At 39.3% G+C, this 27,403-nt stretch overlaps 2 protein-coding genes and 1 long non-coding RNA gene across 11 annotated transcripts in view; 2 read left to right on the top strand and 1 right to left on the bottom strand.

The window, feature by feature from the left end:
- Positions 1–15,530, bottom strand: part of GOLIM4 (golgi integral membrane protein 4) — an 80,267-nt gene extending 64,737 nt beyond the window's left edge. For all 4 annotated transcript variants that reach the window (XM_013982184.3, XM_005669986.4, XM_005669985.4 and 1 more), the window contains exon 1: positions 14,747–15,530. In XM_013982184.3, the coding sequence (XP_013837638.2) occupies positions 14,747–14,933 (187 nt within the window). In that variant the 5' untranslated portion in view covers positions 14,934–15,530. The remainder of the gene's footprint in view (positions 1–14,746) is intronic.
- On the top strand, positions 8,428–10,097 carry LOC146397577 (uncharacterized). The gene is made up of 2 exons (XR_014824321.1): positions 8,428–8,972; positions 9,017–10,097. It is a non-coding gene; the product is annotated as an uncharacterized LOC146397577 (long non-coding RNA).
- Positions 14,838–27,403, top strand: part of LOC102159187 (uncharacterized) — a 122,946-nt gene continuing 110,380 nt past the window's right edge. For all 6 annotated transcript variants that reach the window (XM_084990260.1, XM_084990262.1, XM_084990259.1 and 3 more), the window contains exon 1: positions 14,838–15,426. In XM_084990260.1, coding sequence (XP_084846386.1) covers positions 15,050–15,426 — 377 coding nt within the window. In that variant the 5' untranslated portion in view covers positions 14,838–15,049. The remainder of the gene's footprint in view (positions 15,427–27,403) is intronic.

Raw genomic sequence — 27,403 nt, forward strand, 5'->3', positions numbered from 1 at the left:
AATGGAGTCAAAAATCTTTTTTTTTTTTGGAGGGGGGGCTACACATGCAGCACACAGATATTCCAGGGCCAAGGATCAAATCCACACCATAGCAGCAACATCAGCCACTGCAGTGACAACACTAGATCCTTAACCCACTGCGTCACCAAAGAATTCCCAGAAATATTTTTAAGGAAATTTTTAAGGAAAAACTTGTCACAGAAAGACATTCATTCTATGAAGTCTAATTTTTCAGAAATAAACTATAATATACTGAATAAACTTTACTGTAAGAAACTCAATTTATAATTTTTTAACATTAAATGTGTCTATAATTTACTGAGCAGATCTCTAAGTGAACTGAAAATAAGCATCTCCCTAATTATCTGATATACTCCAGAACTGCTTATCTGTTTTTTGGGGCAGTTTCTGAGTAGCTTCTCTTCAAAATCTCACAGGTGTGAACTAAGTAGTGCTAGGAGGAGGATATTGGCTGACAAATTCCAGACTTTCCACCAACAAGTTGTGTGAGCTCTGACAGGTCAACACTGTCCAACAGAAATGCACTGTGAACCACATTGGTAATTTTTAAATTTCTAGCAGTGGTATTTTTTAATGTGGGATATCTTTGTGCAATACATCAATAACATCTATTGTGACCCAAGAGTTAATCAAAATGTAATGCCACCAAAACAATAAGGTTGTGCTTAACAGAAAAATATTTCACAATGCGTCTGCTTTAAATTTTAAGTTTAAAATAGTTAAAATTTGAAATTCTGTTCCTCAGTCACTCATTTGCTGCGCTTAAAGTGCTTTTGCCACACAAGATGGGGGCTACCATGTTGGACAGAACAGTTATCAAGCCATTTGATCTCTCTAAGGCTCTCTTTCCTCATTGAAAAAGTAAAGAAATTTTTGAGAGGAAAATTCCCAGTGGAAATTTCTGCCAACCGAAGCCCACATACCCGACTCAAAATGCAAGCCATTCACTACCCAGGAATGCAGCCTAGTGTCGAGGGATACTATGACTTTTCAAACAAAGTCAGAAATCCGGATGTTTACATAAGATATCTTTTTCCATGTAGACAACTACTGTGAAATTTTTCCGAGCACTGTGTGGGCCAAACCAAAGCATATCCATATGCTGCTCCTTGCAACCTGGGTTCTACATTCTTGCCTGCTTTCCCAATCTGTGATTTATTTAGGAGTGACTTGGCTTCTACATCTGGAAGCTAAAAAACACAGCTGGAGAATCAGTTGAGTGGTGAGCTTCAAAGCCCCCCTGTGAAGTCAAGGTGAAGCTCCAGAGCCTGTGGTGAAAGTTAGCAGGATCCTGGAGGTGTGGGCTTAAGCCCTGTCCACACCCCAGGTTGCAGAGGAGTCTGAGGAAGAATCATCTGAAGGTAAGGGACAGCCCAAGCCCCTAATTTTGGATCAAGGACAGTGTGCCAAAGATAGATGGAAAGGGTGGTGAAGCCAAGATCACCAGTGACTATCCGTCCTATTACCCTGGGACCCAATCCGATGGTGCCTGCCTCCATCCTCCAGGGCATGTGAGATCCAGAAAGGAACAAAGTCAACAGGCTCCAGTGGGCAGAATGCTGCAGAGGTGAAGCAGGCAGTAGTGGCGTGAATAGCCATCAGCCCCCTCCAAGGACAAAGAGATTGGATTTGGCAGAGGATGGCAGGTGGACTGGAGGAGACCAGCTCTCAAGTCCAGGAGAGTCACCTTCTGGGTACTCTTAACTCTGAGGAAGCAAAGTCAGAAATTCTGTTTTGTGAAAATGTACTGTCAAAACCTCATTTTAGTTCCAAGGTGAACAAGCCTTGGAAACTGAAGATTAGTACGACTCCTGAGTTAGGATCCAAGCAATTCGAGCAATAATTCCAAGAGTGTCACTGTCTTGCTGTGGGACTTCTGTTTCCTCACATTTAAAATGGTAATAATAGAGCATATTGCATTACTCAACGTCTTTGCATTTTCAGGACCAATTTGAAAAGTCTAAATTTCTCATGTGATAGCAACGCATTTTTTATTATTTACTAATAACTATGGACTCTAGGAATGCAATTTATTAACTGTCATTTAAGTCTTTAATTAGGATTCTTACATTCGAAAATGGTAGAGTGGGTTTGGGCTTTAGAGGAATAGCAGTGAACACTGACTACCCCATTACAAAGTTGAACACTTTCTAGAGGGTTCATAGGGTGGAACCAAGGGAAGCCAAATTCCAAGATGGACTTTAAAAAAATCACGGAAGGAGGAATTTGCCCCAAAGCAGAGGTTCTTAACCTTTTTCAGGTCATTGATGCTTTGAGGATCCAATAAAAGCTATGACTTCTGTCTTGGAAAAAGTCACATATACAAAACTGACGTAAGTTTTCAGAAAGTTCATGGACCCCTATGGATCTCAAATAAAAAATGCCACCCTTAAGGAAGAGAGGGTCACAGACAAGATATACAGAGAGTTCTTAGGACTTGGTTGCTGCCTGGTAGGAGGCAGTTTTGAGAACAGCTGGATGCCTACAATAAAAACAAAGCTATTTTTCTTTAAAAGCTCAGCCTCTGTTCAAAGTATTGCTACCATGGGACCCACAGATGAAGACTTCTTGGGGGCCAAATAATGGGTCTCACAGGCACTCACAAATACTATCCTTCTGCTAACTGGGTTAGTAGTTACTGCTTCTTTGTACAGGTTTAACAGAAGATAGCACTCTCTAGCTTAATCCATATGGACCCTAACCAACCCAGCGAGCAAAAGGTAAATGAGAATAAGCAATATGCAGCTCATAAGTCTCCCTAAGAACTGCACTGCACATGTTAGCACTACATTAGAGAAGGCATCAGGAATTTTCCCATTTTGGTTTTGGGGACAGAGAACAGAGACCACATGTCACAAGAGACTTACAATCCCTGTGAGTATCACAAGAGAATTAGTCCACAACAACCTGGCCTACCATTAGGATCATGGCAGCAATCTCACATCCATGTAGAGAGCAGGGGGGCAGAAAGAGAATCACTGATCCTGTGCAGATTCAAGAGCAGCTTCTCACTGACACGGTTGGAACTCTCCTTGATTTCTGAATGGAATATGGACTCAAACATTTTGACAAAATATGCTCTATCCACTTCCTGATCCAATCTCTTATAGAAATGTGTATAGGAAGTATGATGGAAGTCAAATGGCAAACAGAAATATTGTTCTCTTATATTTCTGATTACTAAAGTATGTTTGGAAGAGGGAGGTCATACTATGATTTGAAGTTTTACAATTGTTCAGAATACATTTAATGATGTTTTCATATGCTCTCTTTTAGCTTATCAACATCACAAAAGACTATCCCATGTATTGCAATATTCGAAACTTAACTTTCAATATAGGGATGAATGAATAAGTTGAGATTACTAATCATGCAATTAATGCTCTTTCTTTATATTATTTATCTTTCTAAGACCAGTTAAATTCCACGAAAAATGTATCTTCTGGAGTTCCCAGAGTGGCTTAGCGGTTAATGAACCCAACTAGTATCCACAAAGATGCAGGTTCAATCCCTGGCCTTGCTCAGTGGATTAAGGATCTTGCATTGCTGTAAGCTATGGTGTACGTTGCAGACACGGCTTGGATCTGGCATTGCTGTGGCTGTGGCGTAGGACCTTGGCTACAGCTCCGATTGGACTCCTAGTCTGGGAACCTCCATATACTGTGGGTGCGGCCCTAAAAAATACATATATGTATATATCTTCGGATTATAAAATAATGAAGTCTTCACCAAGGACTGCAGTCTATTTAAAGTCAGAAGGAACATTCAGAAGTAAAAATGCTATGTGACCAAACACATTACGTAACTATGTATTTGTCAAAAGAAATATAGTCACTTGTAGGAGTGGGAAGTTTTCACAGTTGTCAATGGATTTTGACACCCTCCAAGGACAGGATGGCTTCCACTTTGGGATTTCCCCTAACACCCTCCTAGTTAAGTTTATACTTCAGTGAGTTACCTGGAAATCTCTTTTAATTCTTCCAGGTCATTTGGTTTAAATACCAGGTAATTTCCCTCAGAAGTGCCATGATTTCAAATTCCACTGCTTGCTAATATACATCAAATTAAATGGAACTTGCACTTTAATATGTAGTAAAATATTTTTACAAAAGTATTATGTTGGATATTCCACAAATATAATTTAGAATAGTGCCTGGTACAAAGCAAGTGCCCAAAGAATATTAGTTTATGATGAGTGTGGTAATGACATTGCCAACGACAATGACATTCTTACCTTGTGGGAGGCAGCTACTAAGATAGCCCCAGATGATCCTTACTTTCTGTTATTCTTGCCCTTGAGCACAGGCTGAACTTAGTAACTCAATTCTAATGAATAGAATACGGCAGAAGTGGTGAGTTATTGCCTTCAAGATTAGTTTATTAAAATACTTGCAATTTGGAGTTTCCTTGTGGTGCAGCGAGTTAAGAATCCAGCTTTGTCACTGCAGCAGCTCTGGTTGCTGCTGTGGTGTGGGTTTGATCCCTGACCTGGGAACTTCCACATGCTATGGGTGTGGCCAAAAATTAATTAATTAAAAATATATGTGTGTGTATGTATACTTTCTCTCTAGCGCTCTCTTGGATCTTTTGCTCTGAGGAAAGCCAGCAATTATGCTATAGGTTCCAGGTTGAAACCATGGAAATTCCTATGGAAAGGCCCACATGAATGAGATTGGACTTAGCTCTTCTAAGGCCTGCTAACAACCACATTAGTGGATTTTGAAGCAGATTCTTCAGTCTTGGTCAAATTTTGAGATGACTATAACCGTGCTCAGCAGCTTGACTGCAACATCATGAGAGATCTTAAGAGAATCACCCAGATAAGCCCAGATTCCTTTCCAGCAGAAACTGTAAGATAAGTATTTGTTTTCTAAGCCAATTCAATCTGGGAACAACTTACTATACAAAAGGATCACTAACCCAGATTTTGGAAGTAGAGTGCTGCCATAAAAAAAATTCTAAAAGTAGCTTTGGAACTGCGTAATGGGCTAAGAAGAGTGTGAGTGAAAGCCTACAATGCCTTGAACACACTGTTCACAGAATTTGGGACTTTAAAGAAATTTCTACTAAGGGCATGAATGAAAGTGAGGTAAATCTTATTGGAAACTAGAAATTAGGTACTGGCAGGAAGTTTAACAATACCTACACTTATGTGTAGTTATGTGACCTGCAGTCCCTTACAGTTATATGAGAAGTAAAAAATGTGCCAAATGAATCTGATGATTTAGCTAAGGAGATTTCCCAACAAAGTATTGAAGAGACTACCTGGCTTCTTGCTGTTTATAGCAAACTGTGAGAAGATAAATTAGGGAGGGACTACTGAACAAAAAGGAGGCAGTATTTGAAGGTTTTGAAAATTCTCAGCCTCTCTACACAGCAAACAATGCTAAAATTAAGAAACAGCTTCCAAACAAAGATCATTTCCAGGGAACTGTCTGAAAAACTATAGTTTAAAGATGAGAATAAAGGTGTAGCTTCTGAAATTCTTTGGTAAGCCCTGGGAAGTGTGGCATCTCAGAGAACTATTCAGTCAGACCACAGGATCTACTACAAGTGTCAGGGTATGGCACACAGATCCTCTCAATAGGCCTCTGGTAAGTTGAAGGGCACTGTCTCCCCATTGTCTCTGCAGAAGTCTAAGGCAGAGAAGGAATTATCTCCAAGAACTATGTGGACATGGTTTTTGTCTAATAGAGTAAGCCTCAACAAGCTTCACAGGAGACCCAACAAAAATTCTGAGAGGATTTTTATCAGCAGAAACATTGCCCGTCTGGACTGAAAGGAACAGAGTTGGTCCTAAATGAAAAAAGGCCATAGATCTTCCAAACTGCATGTTGATTGGCTCAACGTCTGATATATTGACTCTTAAGTTTCACAGATCTACAGATAAAGAGGAAATGTACTTGAGAAGTTATATGTGAGGAATTACACGCCCAGATCAAATTTAAGATGACTTCTGCATTTTAAGCTGATAATTACTTATCAAGAGGTCTTATTTTTCATCTTTTAATAAAAGTGATATTTGAGATCAGTACAATTTAACATGTTTTATAGCATCAAACCTTTTAAAAAGGGGAGTTCCCACTGTGGCACAATGGGATTGGCAACAGGTTCAGTCTCCCACCTGGCAGTGAGTTAAAGGATCCTGCATTGCCATAGCTGTAGCTCAGATCTGAACCCTGGCCTGGGAACTCCATATGCCAAGGGGTGGCCAAAAAAAAAAAAAACCAAAAAAAAAAAAAAAAAAAAAACAAACCTTTAAAAAGGCTATTGAGTCCTTTTAAAAATTCCCTCTAAATGTTTGTTAATAGGTTGAAAGATTAATGCAATAGGAAGTACAGATTTTTTATATTAAAACTCACTAATATAAAACTAAATAAACTGTTCTACACTAACAAAAACTAACTAATCATATTGTTGGAAGCCCAATTTTAATCTATGTTTAGAAAATTTATTTTATAGTATCATAGCTACTGTCGAGAGCATACAAGCAATGTCAAAGCTCTCTTACATATCGTGATTTGCAGATTTTGTTGGTTTTTTTAAATTCCACTTGAAGGGTTTTAAATGAGATGTGAAATAAGAAATGAAATGCTTGACTCTCCTAAAATGATTATATATTTTTCTTAAATTCGCTTAATCTCTCAAAGGAAAGGAAATAGTGTCTGTCATTCAAACATCCTAAAATGCCTCATCCTTCAGAATGACAACATATCTTTTACTTCTCTATTCACTGCCTATCATACTGTGACATTTTATATATGAAAAAATAGTTAAAGCAATATTTTAAAAAATGTCATAGTATTATAACTAGCAATTTACTCCGTGCCATGTTCCTCCAGGCTATAAGCCTATTTAGTGAGGCTTATTAGTGTAGAGCAATGGCTGGCATGTCCTCTGGAAAAGCACCCACAGGCCAATAAAAACAAAGAACACAAGTGTGCCATTCAGAAATACATGGCATTGTTCAAAAACAGCAACATTCATTTCTGCTGGAACTGAGAAGAGGGTGCTGCTAGTTTCCAGAGGCAGCAGAGTGCAGTGAGGAACAGTATATTGTTCTAAAAGTCCGGGTATGTGGGCTCGGGCTGAACTTGAGACACACGCTAAGTGATTCATCTGCCTCAGGATTGTTTTCTTAACTGTAAAATTCAGTATCTGTATCATTAAGTGACTTGATCACGTAATGTCTTCCTAAACTTCAGACATGCAGGAACTCCTAACTTGAGTTCTTACTGTATGTGTATAAAATCTGAATAGTGAACTTGCCAAATGTACCTTGTTTCCCCTAAAATAAACTTCTAAAAAGAAAACTCTACACTACCACCTTGTAAATGAAAGTCTGACTTCACATGATCTTAATGGTAGTAACTGTAAAATTTAAATGCAATAAAACAGCAAAACAATTTTTAAAGTCTAGTTATCAGGCTGTTGGCTGCCTGAAATTGGCCTTTTTGAGAAAAACGAATGAGCATCTATACTTAGGAGAGAGATTCTAGTATCAGAGTTTCTCCTTGACTTGTCAAGAAAACAATGAAAGGGAATTCAAAATGGCCTAAGTTTCTGATGTGATTTGATGTTATTTTATGCAGCATCTGCATACCACCTAAAATCAACTCCAGTATCAACTAAAACCACCTTTAGCAACAGCACTAAATGCCCTACACTCTGGGAATGCTGCATCAAAATCAGAAGTAACTTCTGTTACTTCTGATTCTAAAGTTTATTTTGAATCCTCACATGACTACCTAACCCACTTTCTCGAAACCATTAATACTGTCATGAGAGACACTAAAATAATTTTGAGGGCAATGGAGTACAGTAGAAAGAATGCAGGCTAGAAAGTCACATTGGGATTCCAAGCTCAGTTTCATTAGATTTGACCTTGACACTGGCAAGTTAATTAACCTCCCTCAGATTGCTCCTTCATGCTAAAATGCTGGTGTCAGTGTTAAGTGAGAAAATGCCTGTAATGCATTTAGCACAACATCTGAGTATGGAAGACAATTAATAAATGGTATATATTTAAAATAATTCCTTCAAGTAAATTTTCAAGGAGTTCCTGTTGTGGCTCAATGGTAACAAATCTGACTAGTATCCATGAGGATGCAGGTTTGATCCCTGGTCCCACTCAGTGGGTTAAGGATCTGGGCGTTGCCATGAGCTGTGGTGTAGTTCGCAGACGCAGCTGGGAACTGGCTTCGCTGTGGCTGTGATGTAGGCTGGCAGCTATAGCTCTGATTTGAGCCCAGCCTGGGAACTTCCATATGCAAAGGGTGCAGACCTAAAAAGCAAAAGAGAAAAAATCTTATTAAAATAAATTTTCTTCAAATAAGAATGGCTTAAAAGAAAAAAAAAATACAGTTGGCCATTTTTCTTCCATAGTAAAGTTATATTAACTTTCACTTTCTTTTTTTTTTTTTTTAATTTATTTTCCCACTGTACAGCAAGGGGGTCAGGTTATCCTTACGTGTATACATTGCAATTACAGTTTTTCCCCCACCCTTTCTTCTGTTGCAACATGAGTATCTAGACATAGTTCTCAATGCTATTCAGCAGGATCTCCTTGTAAATCCATTCTAAGTTGTGTCTGATAAGCCCAAGCTCCCGATCCCTCCCACTCCCCCCCCCTCCCATCAGGCAGCCACAAGTCTCTTCTCCAAGTCCATGATTTTCTTTTCTGAGGAGATGTTCATTTGTGCTGGATATTAGATTCCAGTTATAAGTGATATCATATGGTATTTGTCTTTGTCTTTCTGGCTCATTTCACTCAGGATGAGATTCTCTAGTTCCATCCATGTTGCTACAAATGGCATTATGTCATCCTTTTTTATGGCTGAGTAGTATTCCATTGTGTATATATACCACATCTTCCGAATGCAATCATCTGTCGATGGACATTTGGGTTGTTTCCCTGTCCTGGCTATTGTGAATAGTGCTGCAAAGTGAAAGTTATGAACATGTTCATATTCATAACTTTCACTTTCAAACAAAGCTACAAAACCCACAAACCACTGACTGGCAAAAGTAGCAAAAACATTTTGTCCTCAGTGATAAAATAAGAACACTTAGTTGTTAAAATGAAAACCAGCAACTCTTGGTTGCTACCATGAGCATACCAAAAAAGGGTCAATAAGGTGGAGAAGATAGAAGAGGGAGTGTCTTGAATAAAAGTTTTAGCCAAGTTGGGCCATGGCTCTGAAAAGAGCCGCATTTGGTCACAATTAATAACTCTGTTACCTGCTGTATATAATACATAGTAGGCAAAATAAAAAGCAGCCCAACATTAATCCTGCAACAGCAGTCCTGGTTACCCAGGAAATGTTGTAGTGATGCCCTCTGGGATTCGTGCCAGTCACATCAGATGTATGATTTCTAGTCTGTGCAAGTGTGCAAAATAAACATTGTTATCCCCAGCAAACTATGAAAACATCGAAATTCAGAGAGGCTATCTTCCTACTCAAGGTCACTTCACTGGTAAACACCAGAGTTGCATTCAAACAGTATCTGATGCCAAAACCACTCCCCCTTCATTATTCTGTTTCTTTCTTTTCACAACACAAAGACACGGGCAAGAATCTTACACTTTGAAATGTCAGAAACCATTATTAGTCTCTGTCTCTTTCTCTCATCTTCTAGTTTCTCTCAGATCCCTTGTACTTTCATTCCCGGCTTCAGTCTTCATTCTCCAACTCCAATTCACTCATTTCTTAAGTCTCTAAAACATGGTCTTATACCCCAGCCCTTGGTAAGGCAGGAGGGAATTTAAAAAGTCAAGTAGGCTTCTAATCTAATTGTATGTAGTAAACTGTATAGCCTATCTGGGTCCTCTATCTGGGACTTAAACAAAGGACTCACAAATAATGAGGGATTCTCTTCCCTGGTCAACCAATATTGGCAAAGTCCAATGACTAAGGCAGGTTGGAATCATACATGTTTGTGCAAGTCATATATATTTAACAGAGGGTTTGATTGATTCATATTTTCAAAAGTTATCTAGGAGCTTTTATCTTTTATTGAAGGAACAAATTTTAAGTCAGGGCTTTGCATACAAATAAAACTGATCTTAAAGAGTGTTTATTTCGTTCCTTTTTTAAAATAGAATTTTTTTAAAAAACAGCTTGATAAATTTCCTCTTTTAATGGTAAGATGTATGTACTTCAGTGAAAATGTCCACTTAATAGACAATATCTAATTGATGTTTCTAAGTCCTAACTTTGCACCTGAAAATTAGTGCTACTATGCACTTGCCTGTGGTTGTTGGATTAAATGACTGAGGTCCATGAATCACTCTGTTGTATGTGAGGTTCTCCAATAGTTCAAAATGTAAGCTTCACCCTTTTAAGCATTGTATACCCACTAACACTACAGATCCTATGACAACCTATTATATGCACTATTATCCTGATTATTACATATGGTGAAAGCAAGTCACAGAGATGTTAAGTAACCCAAGATCACATAACTGGTTAAAAAAAAGACAGCAAGACATCAAATTCAGGCGCTGACTTCTCAGCCCACAAGCACCACATTTCACTGCCCACCATATATAAGCACATTCATAAGCAGAAAGCAAATATCACATAGGTTAGACCTACTATTTATTGAGCACATACTGCATGCCAGGCACCTGGCACTGGAGAGGAAAGAATTTTAAAAACCTGGCCCTGAGCTGAAGGAGACATTTTTATTTTTTAAAGCAGATTCAGGGGAGGTTGAAAACAGAGAAGCAACCAGATACATGGTCATGTGTTCATGCTCAGGTGAATGGGCCATCCTACATGTAGGCGAACACAATGCAAAGGACAAGTGACTTAAATAACCATGTCACCCTTAGAAGCACCAAACCTGTTTATTTTAAATAACTGTAATGCACTTATCAGGAATAGGAGCATAGGAAATATCATATGAATCTTTTCTTGATGGTTTCTGGTCATCACTGGGAAAACCAAGAGCGCGGTAATAATGTAATACAGTGTTTTAGGAATGAGGGACTGACTGCTCCTACTACTAAAAAAAAAAAACACAACAAAGAAACAAAAACAAACCTAAATGGTTACATTCCTCTTCCAGATCTTATTGCACAAAGTTACTGCCTACTGCCTACTACCTCTGTCCCTCACAGCCTTGCCTAAACTGACATAAGAGAGTTAATTAGTAACCAGACTCTAATTCTAAATTTAAATTGTCAGGGAGGGTCCCTTCTCCAGAGTAAAGTACTTCAGTTACACCAGTCTACCTATTCCCTTTGATGTTCATCTAGGTATAATTTAGAACAGAGCTAATTATAAAAACAAATTCTGCCAATTTCAAAATTTTACCCATGGCAAACCTGGGAAGAGAAAGAGATCAAATATCTCATCTCAAATAGGGAGCCTGATGATAACCACAGCTAATCTTGAAGGAACCATATTATGTGCTACTTGGTATGTGCTTGGAGCTTTATAGGTATTACTTTATCCTTATGGTATTTTATGAAATAAGTCATTCCAGTCTCCATTATATAAATAAGAAAAATGAGGCCTACAATCACACAAAATGTGGCAGGGGTAAAGGAAACAAAACAAAACAAAACAAACAAACAAACAAAAAAACAAAGACCTCAAATGTCTTTGCAGCCAAGCAGGTAAAGTAAATGTGTGAAGGGGCTCAGTCTTAAGGTTACAGAGCTGTGGTTCTCAACCTGAGCTGCACACAGCAATCACCTGGGGAGATTGCCAGGTGGCTTCCACCCCCACGGATTGTGACTTAATTGGCCTGGAAGCTGCCCCAGGGATTCTAATGGGCAGTCAAAGCCACCACTGTTTATAGTCACCCAGAATGGTCCCTGGCCCTGAAAGCATTTTTTTTTTTAAATTTAAGTTAATTAAACACTGAGGTGGTCAAAGGTTGTTACTACCGCCCCTGCCACCAGAGATAACCTCTGCCCCACTCCTCAGTATAATTAAGGTACACTGTGGGTGGAAGATAGGTAGGCTGGTGGAGATTTGTTTTTAGTGGAGAGGGTTGCTGGTCTTAAACTTTCCCCATATCATCCCCACCATCTCCTATTTGTGGAACTGTTCTCTTCTAAAATACACTTGGAATTGGACATAACCTACTTTCAGAATAATGCCTGGTATACAACCCGTTATTAAACTGAAGATGACCTAAATATGCTCATTTAACAAACGTATACTTGCAGATTACACAGCCAAACTAAAGTTTTTCAAGAGGCGTTTTTTTAAAAGAAGGCCACTCATAATTAACTCTGATTTTAATCCAAGCCGGGTCAAGAGATATAAGGTAACTAAACAAGTCTTAAGAATGGAGAGTCTGATGTCCTAAAAACAAATTTATGCAGGTGGCACATAGTGCTACCGAGTAAAATGTCATTTGTCATTGGGAAAGGGAAGCAAAAGCTGCATACCGTCAGAAAATCTTCATTAAATGACCTGCAGATGTGAAATCCAAAATAAATGCTACAGAATAGAAGTCAATTGTGAAAAAAAGAGTTGTAAAGAAAGAAGAAACTCTAACTTGCTTGGGAAATAATTCCTCACCCATAATCAGAGTGTAATTGTTGCAGCACCACAATTCAAGAGGAAATGGCAAAAGAGTAAATTAAGAAATGGACTGTACGGCCACTCAAACTAGCTGCAACACTTTTCCGTCTCCTGCTGCAAAGTAAATGTGGCATATTTTAATGGTTTTGTATTACCACTTACCACTCCTCTCCCCCACTACCACCACCAGACGAAGGCAAATAAAAGGAGAAAAGATGCTGAGATTGACTTTCTAAATGGAAAATTGTTAATAAAAGGTCATGACTCAGAAATCATGACCACAGTCAATGAGTTCTAGCACTGGGAGCTGAGGCAATGTGCTACCTGGGCAAACTATGTCACTGTTATTACTTTGTTTTTTTCAACAACCAGAGACAGGGAAGTGAAGTCTGAGAAAGCAGACAAAAGTGCTTGAGATTAATTTTCTCACCGCAGTTCAATTTTGTTTGTTGACTGAATAAATATATACATTCACCCCCCCTCCTATGTGTCAGGCACTATGCAGTGCGGAGGGTAGCATACTGGTAGATGTAACAGCACTGCTCTGAATCTCCTAAACTAAGAGAACAAGGCACCAACCTGGTGTGATCCACTATATTCACCCTTCCCGCCACATGTGAGAAAATCCTGTCCTGCCATTGTACTGTTATTGCACAGCAAGTTTTCTCCTTGGTCTAATTGCTCCGAACTTCACAGGGAACCCACTGGTGTCTTCTAATTAACAAGTAAATAAATAGCCATACTTTGCATACCAACAGTAACTCGTGAGCAAATGCCAACAAATTTAAAAGAAAAATTTTAACTTATGGGTAAATTTCAAAAATTTTAAGGAAAAAAAATTTTATCCTAAGCCTCAATCGAAACAGGTTTTCCTTTCAAGCCAAGACCAGTTCACATATTTTCACTGCCTGTAGCTACACAGCTTTAGTAAGCTAAAAATACTTCCCTTCTAAGATGGGAAGAGCAAATAAGACCAAGAATCAGCTGTGTGTCATTTTCTCTCATATTTTTTTTTTTTTACTAGAAAACATTCGAAGTAGCTAAAGTGACAAAAAGGCATCTGCTTTATATTTGTAAAAGTATACACTGACAGAAACATCCATCCAGCTTGTATCTTCCTAGTAATATGAAATAAGCTGTATTTGCATTATCAGCAAATACTGTCAACATTTCACTACTCACAGCTCTTTATTATTACTTTTTTTGATTGGGGAGAGGGCTGCATTAAGTGTTAAAAACTAACCACAAGTACAAGAAAAAGCTTTCAAAAATATGTACAAGATGATTCTGCTCTTAGGAAGCACATATAGTGCTTACTTTGCCGTCATGCATCATTTATGTTCCTGAAATTTACATTAAATGGGATTCTAAAATAGAGGGATAGGAGCTTTAAGTCTTTCTGCAGATCTTGTCACACTGTGTTTGCTGTATGTCTGGCAAAGTGAAAAACCACGTTCCTCCTCTTGGGCTTCTCAAGGCTAACTGTAAAACACACACACACACCCCTACTTACCTCTCTAGGACAAAATAAGTTATTCAGGAAGACAAATAAACCTTTTTTTTCTTTTTCCAAAAACATAAATGCAAGATAGTGAACTTTTTCAACACATCCAACATCTCTAAAGTCACACTACTGAGTTAAAAGAAATGAGAAACCAGCAGGTCTAGGCTCCATTCGACTGGGCCATTAGTTTGGACCCCGGATCATGGCTTAATTTCCCTTGAAAAAACAGCAGTGTTTTTCAAACTGTGCTGCCAAACTCCCCATTTCTTAGGTTACTAACAAAGTCAACTGGAAAGCAAATACCTAGAAACCAGGAAACCCTGTCCCTCTGGGATGGGCTGGCAGGAGACTAGGCAGGGGTCTATGGTTTGTATGCCCAGATTGCAGCTGGGCCTTTGACAAGTGCTGGGGTAAAACATTCATTGTGTACCCGCCCATCCAAAGCCCTGTGGGACAGGGTTGTTGCTGCCAATTTCTAATGTAACTGCCTGAAGAAGAGGCAGGGTGGCGATTTGTCATCTCTGACACTCCGGGGTCCTGCGGCCCTGGCTTCTGATGTCCCTGAAAGTCAGAGGTGGCGCCCACAGTGCCAACGGCTCACCAAAGCCACTTTTCCAGCCGCGGCGGGAGGCGCGGCAAAGTTGGCCACCGGCCGCGCGCGTCCCGTTAACCGTACCTTGTAACTGGGCAGAAAGGGACTCCTGGTGCTGCTGGTACTTGAGCGCCACCGCCTCGGCTTTCCGCAGCTGCGTCTGCAGCTCATAGTAGAGCATCGCGCCATAGAGAAAGCCAAACACCACGGTCAGCAACAGCAGCGTCTGGAAGATCCGCTTCTGCTTTCGGGAGCACATCCCGTTTCCCATAGTCCCGCCGGGACTCTGCGCCGCGGCCGTCCCCGCCGCCGCTGTCCCTTCCGCCCCTCTGCCCGTCCGAGCGAGCGCCTCAGCAGCGGCCGCCGCAGGAGGTGGCTGGACGCAGCATGAGGAGGAGACTCGAGACACAAAAGCGGGGCTGGAGGGGAAGTGGCGCCCGATCAGCCTCCTCGCGCCGCGGGGCGCGCAGCCATCGACGCCGCCACGGCAGCCGCAGCTGCCAAACTTTTGCGAGGCTGGCTTTCCGCGAGTGCCGAGGCCCGGGAGGGGGCCCTCCGCATACTTCTGAGCGGGCTGTCCTCGCGCGGTCCCCAGACGCCGCCTGCCTTTTTCTCTCCTCCCCACTTTTTGGCCCGGCTGCCCCGGGCAGAGCTCAGAGTCCCGCCCCGGCCACTCCCCGCCCGCTTGCAGCAGCTCCCACTGCGCGACTTTGTCGCCACCAAAAGGAGGGGCAACAACAAAAGGAGCGTTTCGGCGCGCAGGGGTGAGTAGCTGGGAGGGGGCAGGCTGCCCCAGCCGGGTTTGGGGGAAGGCGGGCCGGTGTCACTGATGGGGCTGCCGAGCCTCGGCCGCCGCCACCTCCCACCCAACTTACGTGTCACCCACGGCCCTGCAATTCTGGCCAACGGGATTCCGGGAGGAAGTCCCACTCGGGCTCCCCGTTCATTGGGCCCGTCAGAGCCTCCGTTCCCTCCCTTCTGGGAGGCAATGCCGGGCTCGATTGGACGCCCGCTTTGTCCGTCCGACCCCAGGACCTCGCCTTCCCTCCAGCGCCGGGTAGAGCACGGGGCTCCTTGGGCCGCGAGGTCGCTTGGCGCCCTAGTGCGCCCACGTGGAGTGCGGGTGGTGGGGGGAGGCGGCGGGGCCAGCCGTGGGAAGTCGGCTGCGCGGGACACGAGTCCCGGCTTGCGGCTGGGAGAGATGGTGCGCACGTGTGTGTGCGCACGGGAACATGTGTATTTGTGATTCCTCACTCGGAACGCACTTGGGGAGAGGAGTACAGTATCTGAAGTGGGAGAGAATGGATGGAAACAACTGTGCACCCTCTGCCGAGCACCCTTTTCTGTCCATATTCAGTGGGCAGGCACACGAGATAGCTACATCGTCAGCACAGTTTTGGTAGTGAGTCGGAGATGCCTGTACCTACTGAGTCGTGCCGGGTTCAGTGTACTAATGTGGATGCGTGTGTGCTCACAGATGGCAGGACAGGAGTCCTGAGATTTGAACGCGCTAGCACTCTAGACACACCGCCCAACTGTACACGTGGGTTGGGGAAATCAGCTTGCCTTTGGCAGAGGGGAAAGAAATGATCTCATATTTTTCCCTTGGCTGCAAATAGAGTAATTTAAAAAACAAGTCTTACAGGCTGAAATGGCCATGCCTTCATTTTGTCATATGTATTTGTTGTTTATATGTATTTTATTTATTTTTGATGCAAAAATACATCAGGTATATTGCTAAATTACATTTTAAAGGCCAGCAAAAGTTTCCTATGTAAAAACAAGTAAAATAAGCATAAAAACTACAAACCTCTTCAAAGAAAATACATAGTGCATTTTTTCTGTGTACTTAAGGGAAAAAATTCAAGGTTATGCATAAATGATAATGTTGTTTCTGCTCCTGACCTAAATTCTAGAAAAGTAAATTATTTCTTAAATCCTCAATAGTGTCATGGAATTTATCGCATACTGCATAATTTTAAAGATATTCTAAACCGATTTTAGTCATCACTAATGGCAAGCACTCAAAATGAGGTTAGCTCTGTTCAGTCACAAAAATAACATAAAGGCAGCCCCTTGTGCAGAATTTTTTAGATGGACTCTGATACTAAAAGCCATAAAATGAACCGAATTTTACAACCTGGCTAGCCTGGGGCATTTATACTACCATGAAAACTAAGTGTGTCTGGCATGTGCTTTTTTCTAATAAGTGATAACTCACATTGTTTTTTAAATGCTTTCATTTACTAATATACTATCTAACTTATCACAACCAGATTAAGTATTAGGTTCACATATTAGTAAATATAAAAAGCAAAGTTTATCAATGCACTGTGATAACCCTAGGACCTTCTAGAAAGCTAGGAGTACCACAAGGTTATAATCCAGTTCAGAATCCTGATTTTTCCATCTCTTTCTCTTATAAAATAAAGAAAGTTATATTAGGAAATTATATCTGGTCCATTAAAATAACCTAATATAAAGAGAAAAAGAAAGTTTTAATGTTCTAACCTGTCTTGCAAATACAGTGTAGCCTTGCTTATTATTGAATCTACCACTGTTTAAATTTTACTCTTTCAGCGTGACTCTTGAGACTGAATAATTCCTGCAACCTTGTCAGAATTCCTCATAACTAAAAATTCCTTACTGCTGTCAGTGTATATTTTGCTAAACAAATTCTTCCTCCAAAAAATCTGCCAAAACTGCTCTGGAAGAAATTAAGTTTTATAGCAACAGTCCTGGCGTATACATGAATAGATAATTATCCTAGCCACAAAAGAAAAAAAATTGTATATAGAGTTGGAAAATTATTGCTTCTCTATTACACAGTGTGTAGTATTTGGTTGTTTTTCAGAATCTTTGGAAAATTCCTATGCTTCCAGAATACATGATTACTCATTTTAAACTTCTGATTCCTTCCCATCAAACTCCAAAGGTATTCTTTGCCTAAAGCTGCTGGCTGACTCTACAGAATATAATAAATGTAGGTCATAAAACACAACTCAATATTTTAGTCATAAAATTTGAAAGAGAACAAAAATTATTACCTGAACTTATCCATTATTTCAAATTCAAGAAGGATATGTAGAAGTACATAAAATCACTAATGGCAGTGTCTTTATAGTATTACTTTCCCAAGGTGAAGTATGCTGCCAGTTTCTTGAAAATATCAGTATAGAGCTTTTCAAAGGCCAACATTGAGGAAGTTATCCAAGGCCTATAAATTGAATTTACATAACATTGCCTTTGGGTAGAGCTTGCAATAGATGAGCTATTCATACCGGTCTTGCTAGGTCCTTTGTTCTATTTTAACTTTAAAAACAGCATTTAAAAAATAGTATTATATATTAATATTTCCATAAGCCATATATTTAACAATATATATAATTTTAAAATTGTAAATCTTGAGGAATTTCATTGATTTAATGTTTTATTCCTGAGGCATGAAGAAATTAAAGAAATTCAAGGTCTTACATTTGTGAAAGGGCTAAAGTAACATTTGGGAATCCTCGTTACCTATATTTTCAAAATAGGGAAAGTCATAAAAAATACAGTTGAGGGATACAGCTAATTTATAAAAATAGATGACTAATAATTTTGAGGATCCTACTGTAAATTTTTTATTGATATCTTTTTAATACAAATTGAATTCAATATTTTTTTAATTTGTGAGAGAAATCAACACTTAAAAAAGGTGTGACTAGGGTGTAGTGATGCATGTTAACTAGGCATATTGTAGTGTTCATTTCACAATAAATACATATATCACATCATTATGTTGTACAACTGAAACTAACATAGTGCTATATGTCAATTATACCTCAATTAAAATAAGCAAATAAAATTTTGAATGGCAGTTCAGTATTAATAAACCAGTTTTAACCTTTTCATGTGAAAATTGCTGAAATGAACTCTCTTCTTTTTTCTCTATAGGGAAACACTCTTTACCTCTTGGCTGTCACCTAATTAGCACAGGCCACCTACACCTGAACTGTTCTGAGGGGTAAAGGAATACATTCAAGTTATCTTGAGGATTCTGTGAAAGATGTTTTATAACTCTTTTTTATACGATTTTGCTAATGACCTGGTGGTAAATGTTAGTAGATTAACAAGGTAAGCCTGTGGCTAAACACATAAGAAACTCCACTGCGTGTGTCTTGTTGCCTTGCTTTGGTCTGTCTCTAAGCTCCTAGCTGGGGAACTGAACTATTTAAGGAGTTACAAAAGAGTAAAGGGGAAAGTTGATGATTAGATGAGAAGTAAAATGCTTTTCAGTAAGAGAAACCAGACCATCAGCACCACAAGTCAATATTTGTAAACACAGACTACTTTGATAATGGAGGAAATTTTTAGAAGGCCCTACTTGCCACATATGGACTAGACTAAATAAACAGAAATTATTGTTTCAACGTTAACCTTCTAAAGTTGGACCATCCAACACACTCTAAATTCTTCCAGTTTAGAGTGTGATCATTTTGAACTTGTTGCTTAAGTTTTACTATAGCTAATGTATGAATTTTAGAAAATATTTTAGTTTTATAAAATGTTGGAATGAATGGAAAGGGAGCATGTGTGAGACAGAAGTGAAGGGAACTTCCCAAATCTTCTGTTGCCTAGTTCAGGCAGCTTTTCACTAGCTCACTGCCTTCAGGAACTCAAAAACTTCAGATAAGAGGATGGACTGTGGAAAAGATCAGTGCCCAGTGAAACATACATTTCACTGTTCTTCGCTAAATGCATAGTTTGTTGAAATCATTTATATAAAAGAGGTATTTGGTTTATCCATAGCCAAATATAGTTTCATATCATATGTTTTATGATAGGTATTTATAGTAACTTCTTGTTTTGTTTTGCTTTTTAAGGGCTGCACCCATGGTATATGGAAGTTCTCAGGCTAGGGGTCAAATAGGAGCTGCAGCTGCCTACACCACAGCCATGGCAACAGCAGATCCAAGCCGCATCTGCAACCTACACCACAGCTCACAGTAACGCTGGATCCTTTACCCACTAAGTGAGGCCAGGGTTGGAACCTGTGTCCTCATGGATACTAGTCAGATTCTTAACCCACTGTACCACAACAGGAACCTTATAGTAACTTTTTAATTGTGGTGACTCTTGCAAGTCATAAACATGCCAGTACATATTTATGATGTATCCAATGCTGAGTCCTGTGTCAGTTATTCAACATTCTGTTTCAGAACTATTACTCCCTCCCTCCAAAAATCACAATGTGCTTCATAAACATTATTTATGCTCTAGTTTCCAGGAACATTTTGAGTCAAAATAAATGGACTATCAATGATTTTACTTAGAAATAAAGTAGAGCAAACTTTCAAATAAATAAGAAGAATCAAGTTACCTCAGGATTAAGTTCTGCTTAAATTAAAATTGTGAAATAGAAACATTTGTCTTGGGCTACTCTGCTCCTTTTCATTCTATCCTCTAGTTCAATCCAAATCCTGGCATCCAACATCTAGTTGTCACCTTTGGTTTCCCAAAATCCTCACTTATGACTGTGCCCCTCGCTTCTCACCACCCACCCACATACATACACTGGACTTTCCTTTTTGAAGATAAAGTATGCTAATCTAAAATAATCCTTCCACAGTCTTGAGAGGAAGTTCAAGTTGGTCATATAGGAAGATCCTGAATTCCTACTCCTGAATCCTGAGTCCTCCCATGGACACATGGATACACACATGGAGCAATTCCCTCTGAAAAAGACTTGAAAACTAGCTGAACAGCTCCTCCGCAAGAAAGGATTAAAGATCCACATGGAGGCAGGTGGGAGAGGCAGACACCTCGCCAGAAACTGCACCCCTTCACAGTGACTCACAATCAGGGGAAATGTCACAAACATGGAGCTTTGCCCTGAGGAGTGAAGTGTTCATATACCGCATGAGGTACACTAACCCCTCGGACCTGCACAAAAGCAGTGGCTTGAAAAGCCCCTAGGCTGTATGTGAAGGAGGTCCATTTGCTAATTTTAAAGCATCTGCTAGAGGGTCAAGGGCCTGTTTGCAACTCTCTCTGGGCATGGAGACAGTGGTGAGTACCTCTTTTGGACTCTCCCTCTATCTTGCTAGCACCTGAGGCATGTACACTGACAACCCCTCCAGCTTCCCCACTAAAGCCTAAGGGTGTGCCCATGCCTATGCTCTCCCACTCCCTTGCAGAAAACAATGAACACTCACTCCCCAGCCCTATGGGCTCTACTGCCTAAGTAAAGCTGGTGGGCATGCCCTGACCTTGTACTTTCCTGCTGCCTCGGTAAATATGTACATGAACATGGTCCACACAGAAACACAAGAAATGCACCTTGATTGCCTGGCTTTGGTAGCTGGAGCTTGCATTTCTGGGCCCCCACGTATTGAAACAATTAGAGAGACAGTTCTTGGCAGGCTACCACCACCCAGAGCACTGCACATACATCGGATTGAAATACACGCACAGTCTGCATGTGGGAAAGGCCTATTTACTTGTCCCAGAACATCAGCTTGAGGAGCAGGCTTCAGATTTGCCACACATTTAGAGGCTATAGGGGTTTCTCTGGAAGTAGGCTGGAGCAACCATCTTTGTGCTCACCCTTGGCCTCAATATAGCTCACCAGTACCTCCAAAAAGGAGCTTATATACTTGTCTGGAGCTTCAGTTTTTGCAACTGTCACTCATGGGACACTTCCTGCCCTGGAAGCCAGTAGGGCTTACAAATGAGGTCAAATAGGACTGTATGTATTTACATACTTTGAAAGATGCTGCCTGAGGGTCTGGCTTCCAATCAGACTGACTGAGATTTCTCTCTTTGGAACACCGATAGGTCTTTGTACACCCTCAATAAAAGGGTCCTGTCAAGAATAAATCAGGCTGCTCAGATGTTCAAAATATTTGAGAGACAGCCAAAAGCTAGGACAATGTTGAAGAAAAAAGGTTTATCTCGTATATGGGGTCAATCCTGAAGACTGGGAGAGGTAGTTATTTTGCCTAATACATAAAAATAAACACAGAATGTCAAGCAAAATGAGGAATCAGAAGATAGGTTCCAAATGAAAGAATAAGACAAGACCTCAGAAAAAGGACTGAAATGGAGGTAAGTAATCTATCTAATAAAGTGTTCAAAAGAACTGGACATAAAAATGCTCATCAAACTGAGGGGAAGTGTGGATGAACGCAGTGAAAACTTCAACAAAGAGAAAATATAAGAAAGTACCAAACAAATCACAGAGCTGAAGAATACAGTAACTGAACTGAAAAATACACTAGACGGGTTCAAAAGCAGGCTGGATGAAGGAAAAAACAGAACAGAAACCTGGAATAAGGGTAGTAGAACTCACTGAAACAAAGCAGCCAAAAAATAAATTTTTTTTTAAAGCAAGCAAAGATAGTTTAATGGACCTATGGGACAATATCAAGTAGAAAAACAGCTGTATTATAGAGGTCTGAGAAAGAGTAGAGAAAAAAGGGGGCAGAAAACTTATTTGAAAAAATAATGGATGAAAGAACAAATGGAGGCCAAAGAAGCTTGTAGAAGGGAGAGAATAATAAAGATCAGCACAGAGATAAATGAAATAGGAGTTCCCTGGTGGCCTAGCAGTTTGCGATTCAGCGTTGTGACTGCTGTGCCTCAGGTTCAATCCCTGGCCCAGGGAACTTCTACATGCCATGGGCATGGCCAAAAACAAAATAGAAACTAAAAAAAAAAAAAGAATGGCAAAAAACCCAAATGAAATAGAAACTAAAAAAAGAATTTAAAAAATCAGTAAAACTAATACCTGGTTCTTGAAAAGATAAACAAAATTGACAGACCTTTAGATAGACTCACTGAGAAAAAAATGGAGAAGCTGAAACAAAATCAGAAATGAAAGAGGAGAAATTACAAATGATACCCAGGCAAACAAAGTATCATAGAGACTACTATAAACAATTGTATGCCAACAAATTGGGGAACCTAGAAAAAAATGGATAAATTAATAGAAACATACACTCTTCCAAAACTGAATCGTGAAGAAATAGAAACTCTGAATAGACTGATTACTAGTAAGGAGAATGAAACAGTAATCAAACACCTTTCAAAAAACAAAAGTATACTGAAAGGTGAAAAGCTTCCAGCTCTAAAATCAGGAAAAAGAGAAGGGTGCCCACTATTGCCACTTTTATTCAACACAGTATTGGAAATCCTAGCCATCCACAGCAGTTAGGTAAGAAAGAGAAATAAAAAGTGTACGAATTGCAAAGAAAGAAGTAAAACTGTCACCATTTGTGGACAACATGATTTTATATGTAAAAAACCTTAAAGGCTCCACAAAAAACCCCCCAAAACCTGTTAAAACTAATACAAAATTCAGTAAAATTACAGGGTACAAATCAATGTGCAAATTATCAGGAAGAGAAATTAAGAAAACAATATCATTTACAAATTACATCAAAAGGAATAAACATACCTAGGAATAAATTTAACCAAAAAGACAAAAGAGCTGTATACTGAAACATTTAAGACACTGATGAAAGAATTTGAATAAGATACAAATCAATGGAAAGGTATTGCATGTTCATGGATTAATTGAGTTAACATCATTAAAATGTCCATATTACCCAAAACAATCCACAGATTCACTATAATCTCTTTCAAAACATCAATAGAACAATTCTAAAAATTTGTATGGAACTACAAAAGATCCCAGATAGCAAAAGCAATCTTGAGAAATAAAAACAAAGCTGAAGGCATCATGCTCCCTGGTTTCAAACTGTATACAAAACTATAGTAACCAAAATAGTACGCTATTGGCATAAAAAGACGAAGAGCAGTGGGACAGAATAGACAGCCCAGAAATGACCCATGAATATGTGATCAATTAGCTTGTGACAAAGGAACCAAGGATACATAATGGGGAAAGAACAGTCTCTTAAATAAAAGGTATTAGGAAAGTGGACAGCCACATGCAAAAGTATGAAACTAGATCACTGTCTTATGCCATATACAAACATTAGGTCAAAGTTGGATTAGAGATTGGAATAAAAGACCTGAAACCACAAACCTTCTAGAAAAAACATAAGTCCTAACTGCTTGGACATTGGTCTTAGAGATGATTTTTTTGGATATGACTCCAAAAGCAAAGGCAACAAAAGCCAAAATAAACAAGTGGGACTATGTCAAAATAAAAAGTTTCGATCCAAGAAAAAAGACATCAGCAAAATGAAAATGCCATTCATGAAATGGGAGAAGTCTTTGTCAATTATATATCTGACATAGGTTAATATCTAAAATATATAAAGAACTCACACAAATTAATAGCAAAATATCTAATTAAAAAGTGGGTAGAGGATCTTATTTGACCTTTTTCCAAAGAAGAGGTACAGATGGCCAGCAGACACCTGAAAAGATGCTCAACATCACTAATCATCAGGGAATTGCACATGGAAACCACAATAAGATGTTATTTCACACCATTCAGAATGGCTCTATCAAAAAGGCAAGAAATAACAAGTGTTGACGCAGATGTGGAGAAAAAGGGGATGCTTGTGCATTGTTGGTGGGAATGTAAATTAGTGCAGCCAATAGAAAACAGTCCAGAGGTTCCTCAAAAAACTAAAAATAGAACTACCATATGATCCAGCAATTCTACTTAGGGTATTTGTCTGAAGGAAATAAAAACATTAACTTGAAAAGATCTCTGCAACCCCACTGTCATTGCAGCATTATTTATAATAGCCAAGATATGGAAACAATCTAAGTGTTCACTGATAAATGGATAAAGAGATGTGGTATTATCTATACTGGAATACTCTTCAGTCATAAAAAAAGAATGGAATGTTGCCAGTTGTGACAACATTGGTAGACATTGAGGGTATTATGCTAAGTGAAATAAATCAGCGACAAAGGCCATATGATTTTACTCACACATGGAATCTAAAAAAATAAAAGAAATGAACAACAACAACAACAAATCCCAAAGCCAAACTCCTGGATACAGAGAATAGATTTGTAGTTGCTAGAGGGGAAGAGGTTGGAGGTGGGGTGGGTGAATGAGTGAAGAGGCTAAAGAGGTATAAATTTCCAGTTATAAAATAGATTTCATGGGGATGTAATGTACAGCATGATGACTACAGTAAATATTGTGTTATTTATTTGAAAATTGATAAGGGAGAAAATCCTAAGTGTTCTTGTCACAAGAAAAAATTTGTAACTTTGGATGGTGATGGATGATATCTAGACTTTTACTGCCATGGTCATTTCACAGTATACATAAATATAAAATCATTTTATTGTACACCTGAACTAACATAATATTATATGTCAATTAAACCTCAACGTTTAAAAATTTAAAAAAGGGAAGACAACAATTCTTTCTCAAAATGCCCATAACTGTCCTTTCCTTTTCTTCAAGAAGTTACTAAATCAAACGAAAGCAAATTAGATATATTAATTAATAGAAAGATATTAAAGAATGAATTATTAACTTACTATTTCTCTCAAGAATTTCTCTCAACATTTTACAGATTTTTTTACGTTTGTAAAATGTGTTAAAAAGCTGAACTCTAATGGCATAATCCTAGACAGCCTGGTGAGAAGAGGAATGATATTTGTGGATCGAAGGGTTTGACTTTTCACCATTTTGTTCATGATTCTCCTACCCAACTGTAAAGAGGTTTAAGGTCATTTAAAAGGTGATGCAAGGTGCCTAGTTCCTGGGTATAAATCACATTTAAGTCATGAACTATAAGGTCATGGATAAGTCAGGAACCATTAATTCTCTCATCTGTAAAATGGAAGAGAGAATCATACCTGTCCTACCTAGTTCAGAGGAAATTGCTTCAGAGAGAATAAACCCACAGGATTCAAGAGATTAGCAAAACCTCAGACTTCATTTATATAAAATTGAAAGCTGTAGTGGTACTTGTCACTGTCCATCTAAATTAGTTTGTACATTTCAGGGAAACGATAGTTGATTTTTTTAAAAAAATTAGCTTGAGCTACCCAATTAAAAATGATAATTTCCAATTATAATTATCAATTGAGCTTCTTTAATTATTAAGAAAGGGTAAATTATGACTTCAAAACAAAGGGATGTTCTTTTCTTTTTTCTTTTTTTTTTTTTTTTTTTGTCTTTTTAGGGCCGCACGCACAGCACATGGAGGTTCTCAGGCTAGGGGGCGAATCAGAACTCTAGCTGTCGGCCTACACCACAGCTGCAGTAACATGGAATCTAGGAGTTCCCATCATGGCTCAGTGGTTAACAAATCCACCTAGGAATCATGAGGTTGAAGGTTTGATTCCTGGCCTCCCTCAGTGGGTTAAGGATCCAGCATTGCTGTGAGCTGTGGTGTAGGTCACAGACATGTCTGGGATCCTGCGTTGCTGTGGCATAGGTCGGCAGCCACAGCTCCGATTAGACCCCTAGACCCCTAGCCTGGGAACCTCCATATGGAGCGGGTGTGGCCCTAAGAAAGACAAAAAACAACGTTTGGTGGAGTTACTGTGTGTAAGACACAGTGCAAGGAGGGCAGCAGGTAGTGGGGATTTGATGAACCATGGACCCCTCTGTGAAGAGCTTGTAGATGTAGTGCTTATTTGTTTAAAGTCTAACCTGAAGCTCTGGTTGGAAATTAAATTTTTCAAGCAGACAGTGGAACAAGGAAAGAAGAGGCCTCATGATGTAATCAAGATATTTCTAGAAGGTCTTTTGGACAATTGGGACAGGTTAATCAGCAGAGTCAGAAAACAAGTGGGAAAACAACATGAACATCTTAAAACATATAAGTCTACTTTCCTTTAATTCTCTCCTGATGTGGTGCCAAGGTCTTTGCTTTGTATGTGGATCTGTTACTGGTTGGAGCTCGGCTTTGTCTTTTAAGCTCCCATTTAGATTACTGTTTCAGCTTTGTTGAGTGGTGCAAGAACTTAAAGACACGTGCATGGTTAGGTTGATGTAATAAATGTCTAGATTGGAAAAATTTTTTTCTTGGCTTTATTTTTCACCTAAATGAGTGCAGTTTTTCTTTAAGCTGCCAGCCACAATGGAGCTTTTCCAAACCACACATATTAATTTTCATAGAAACAACTCTTTTTTTACTCTCATATCTCATTAGTTTATATAATATTTGATTAAATTACATAATAAAAATAACAAGTGTGATTGCATACAGTTTTTAGAACAAACTATTTACCTCTATGGAGCATAAAGCTCAGTAGGTGCTCACAGGCTGGTTTGGAGACTGGTTTTTGTGCTAGGAGTCTGCAGCCCTGCAGTGTGGTGGGAGAGGAACCGTTTACAGAGCAGGGAAGAGCCTTGGCTTCCTGTGATCCAGAAATTAGTTAGCTGGAGTTAAGAGTTTCTACTGTCCATTCAAATGCTCATGAGATAAAAGGAGGAATTGGTGATTACGAACAAGGTATGTGAGAGAAGTAACAGTGGAAGGCAAGATAATGCTTTGAATAGAGAGGAGAGTGTTACTGATAGAGCTACAGGAAGGACAAGTTAAAATAAAACCTAAACAAGGCCATGAAGTTAACTGAATAGGGGTGTGGTGGAAGATTACTTAGAGAATAAATGGGTAATAGGTAATTAAGATAAGTGGACCCTGCTTTTGCTATTTTTGGCTGAGAAGGAGGATAAATAGGGTGGGGAAAGAAACTAGGTTGAGAGAGAGTTTGCTTTTGGAGTCTTTGTTTCCATTTTTGGATTAGGATACACTTAAAATTTGGAAAGGAGCTTGTAGAAAGAATACGTTAAGGATGTAAAATGGT

Source organism: Sus scrofa, chromosome 13 (genome assembly GCF_054392235.1).
Source record: "Sus scrofa isolate SSC_HxYL_T2T_F1_AM1 chromosome 13, Sscrofa_HxYL_maternal_Yorkshire_Landrace_v2.0, whole genome shotgun sequence".
NCBI classification, from domain to species: domain Eukaryota; kingdom Metazoa; phylum Chordata; class Mammalia; order Artiodactyla; family Suidae; genus Sus; species Sus scrofa.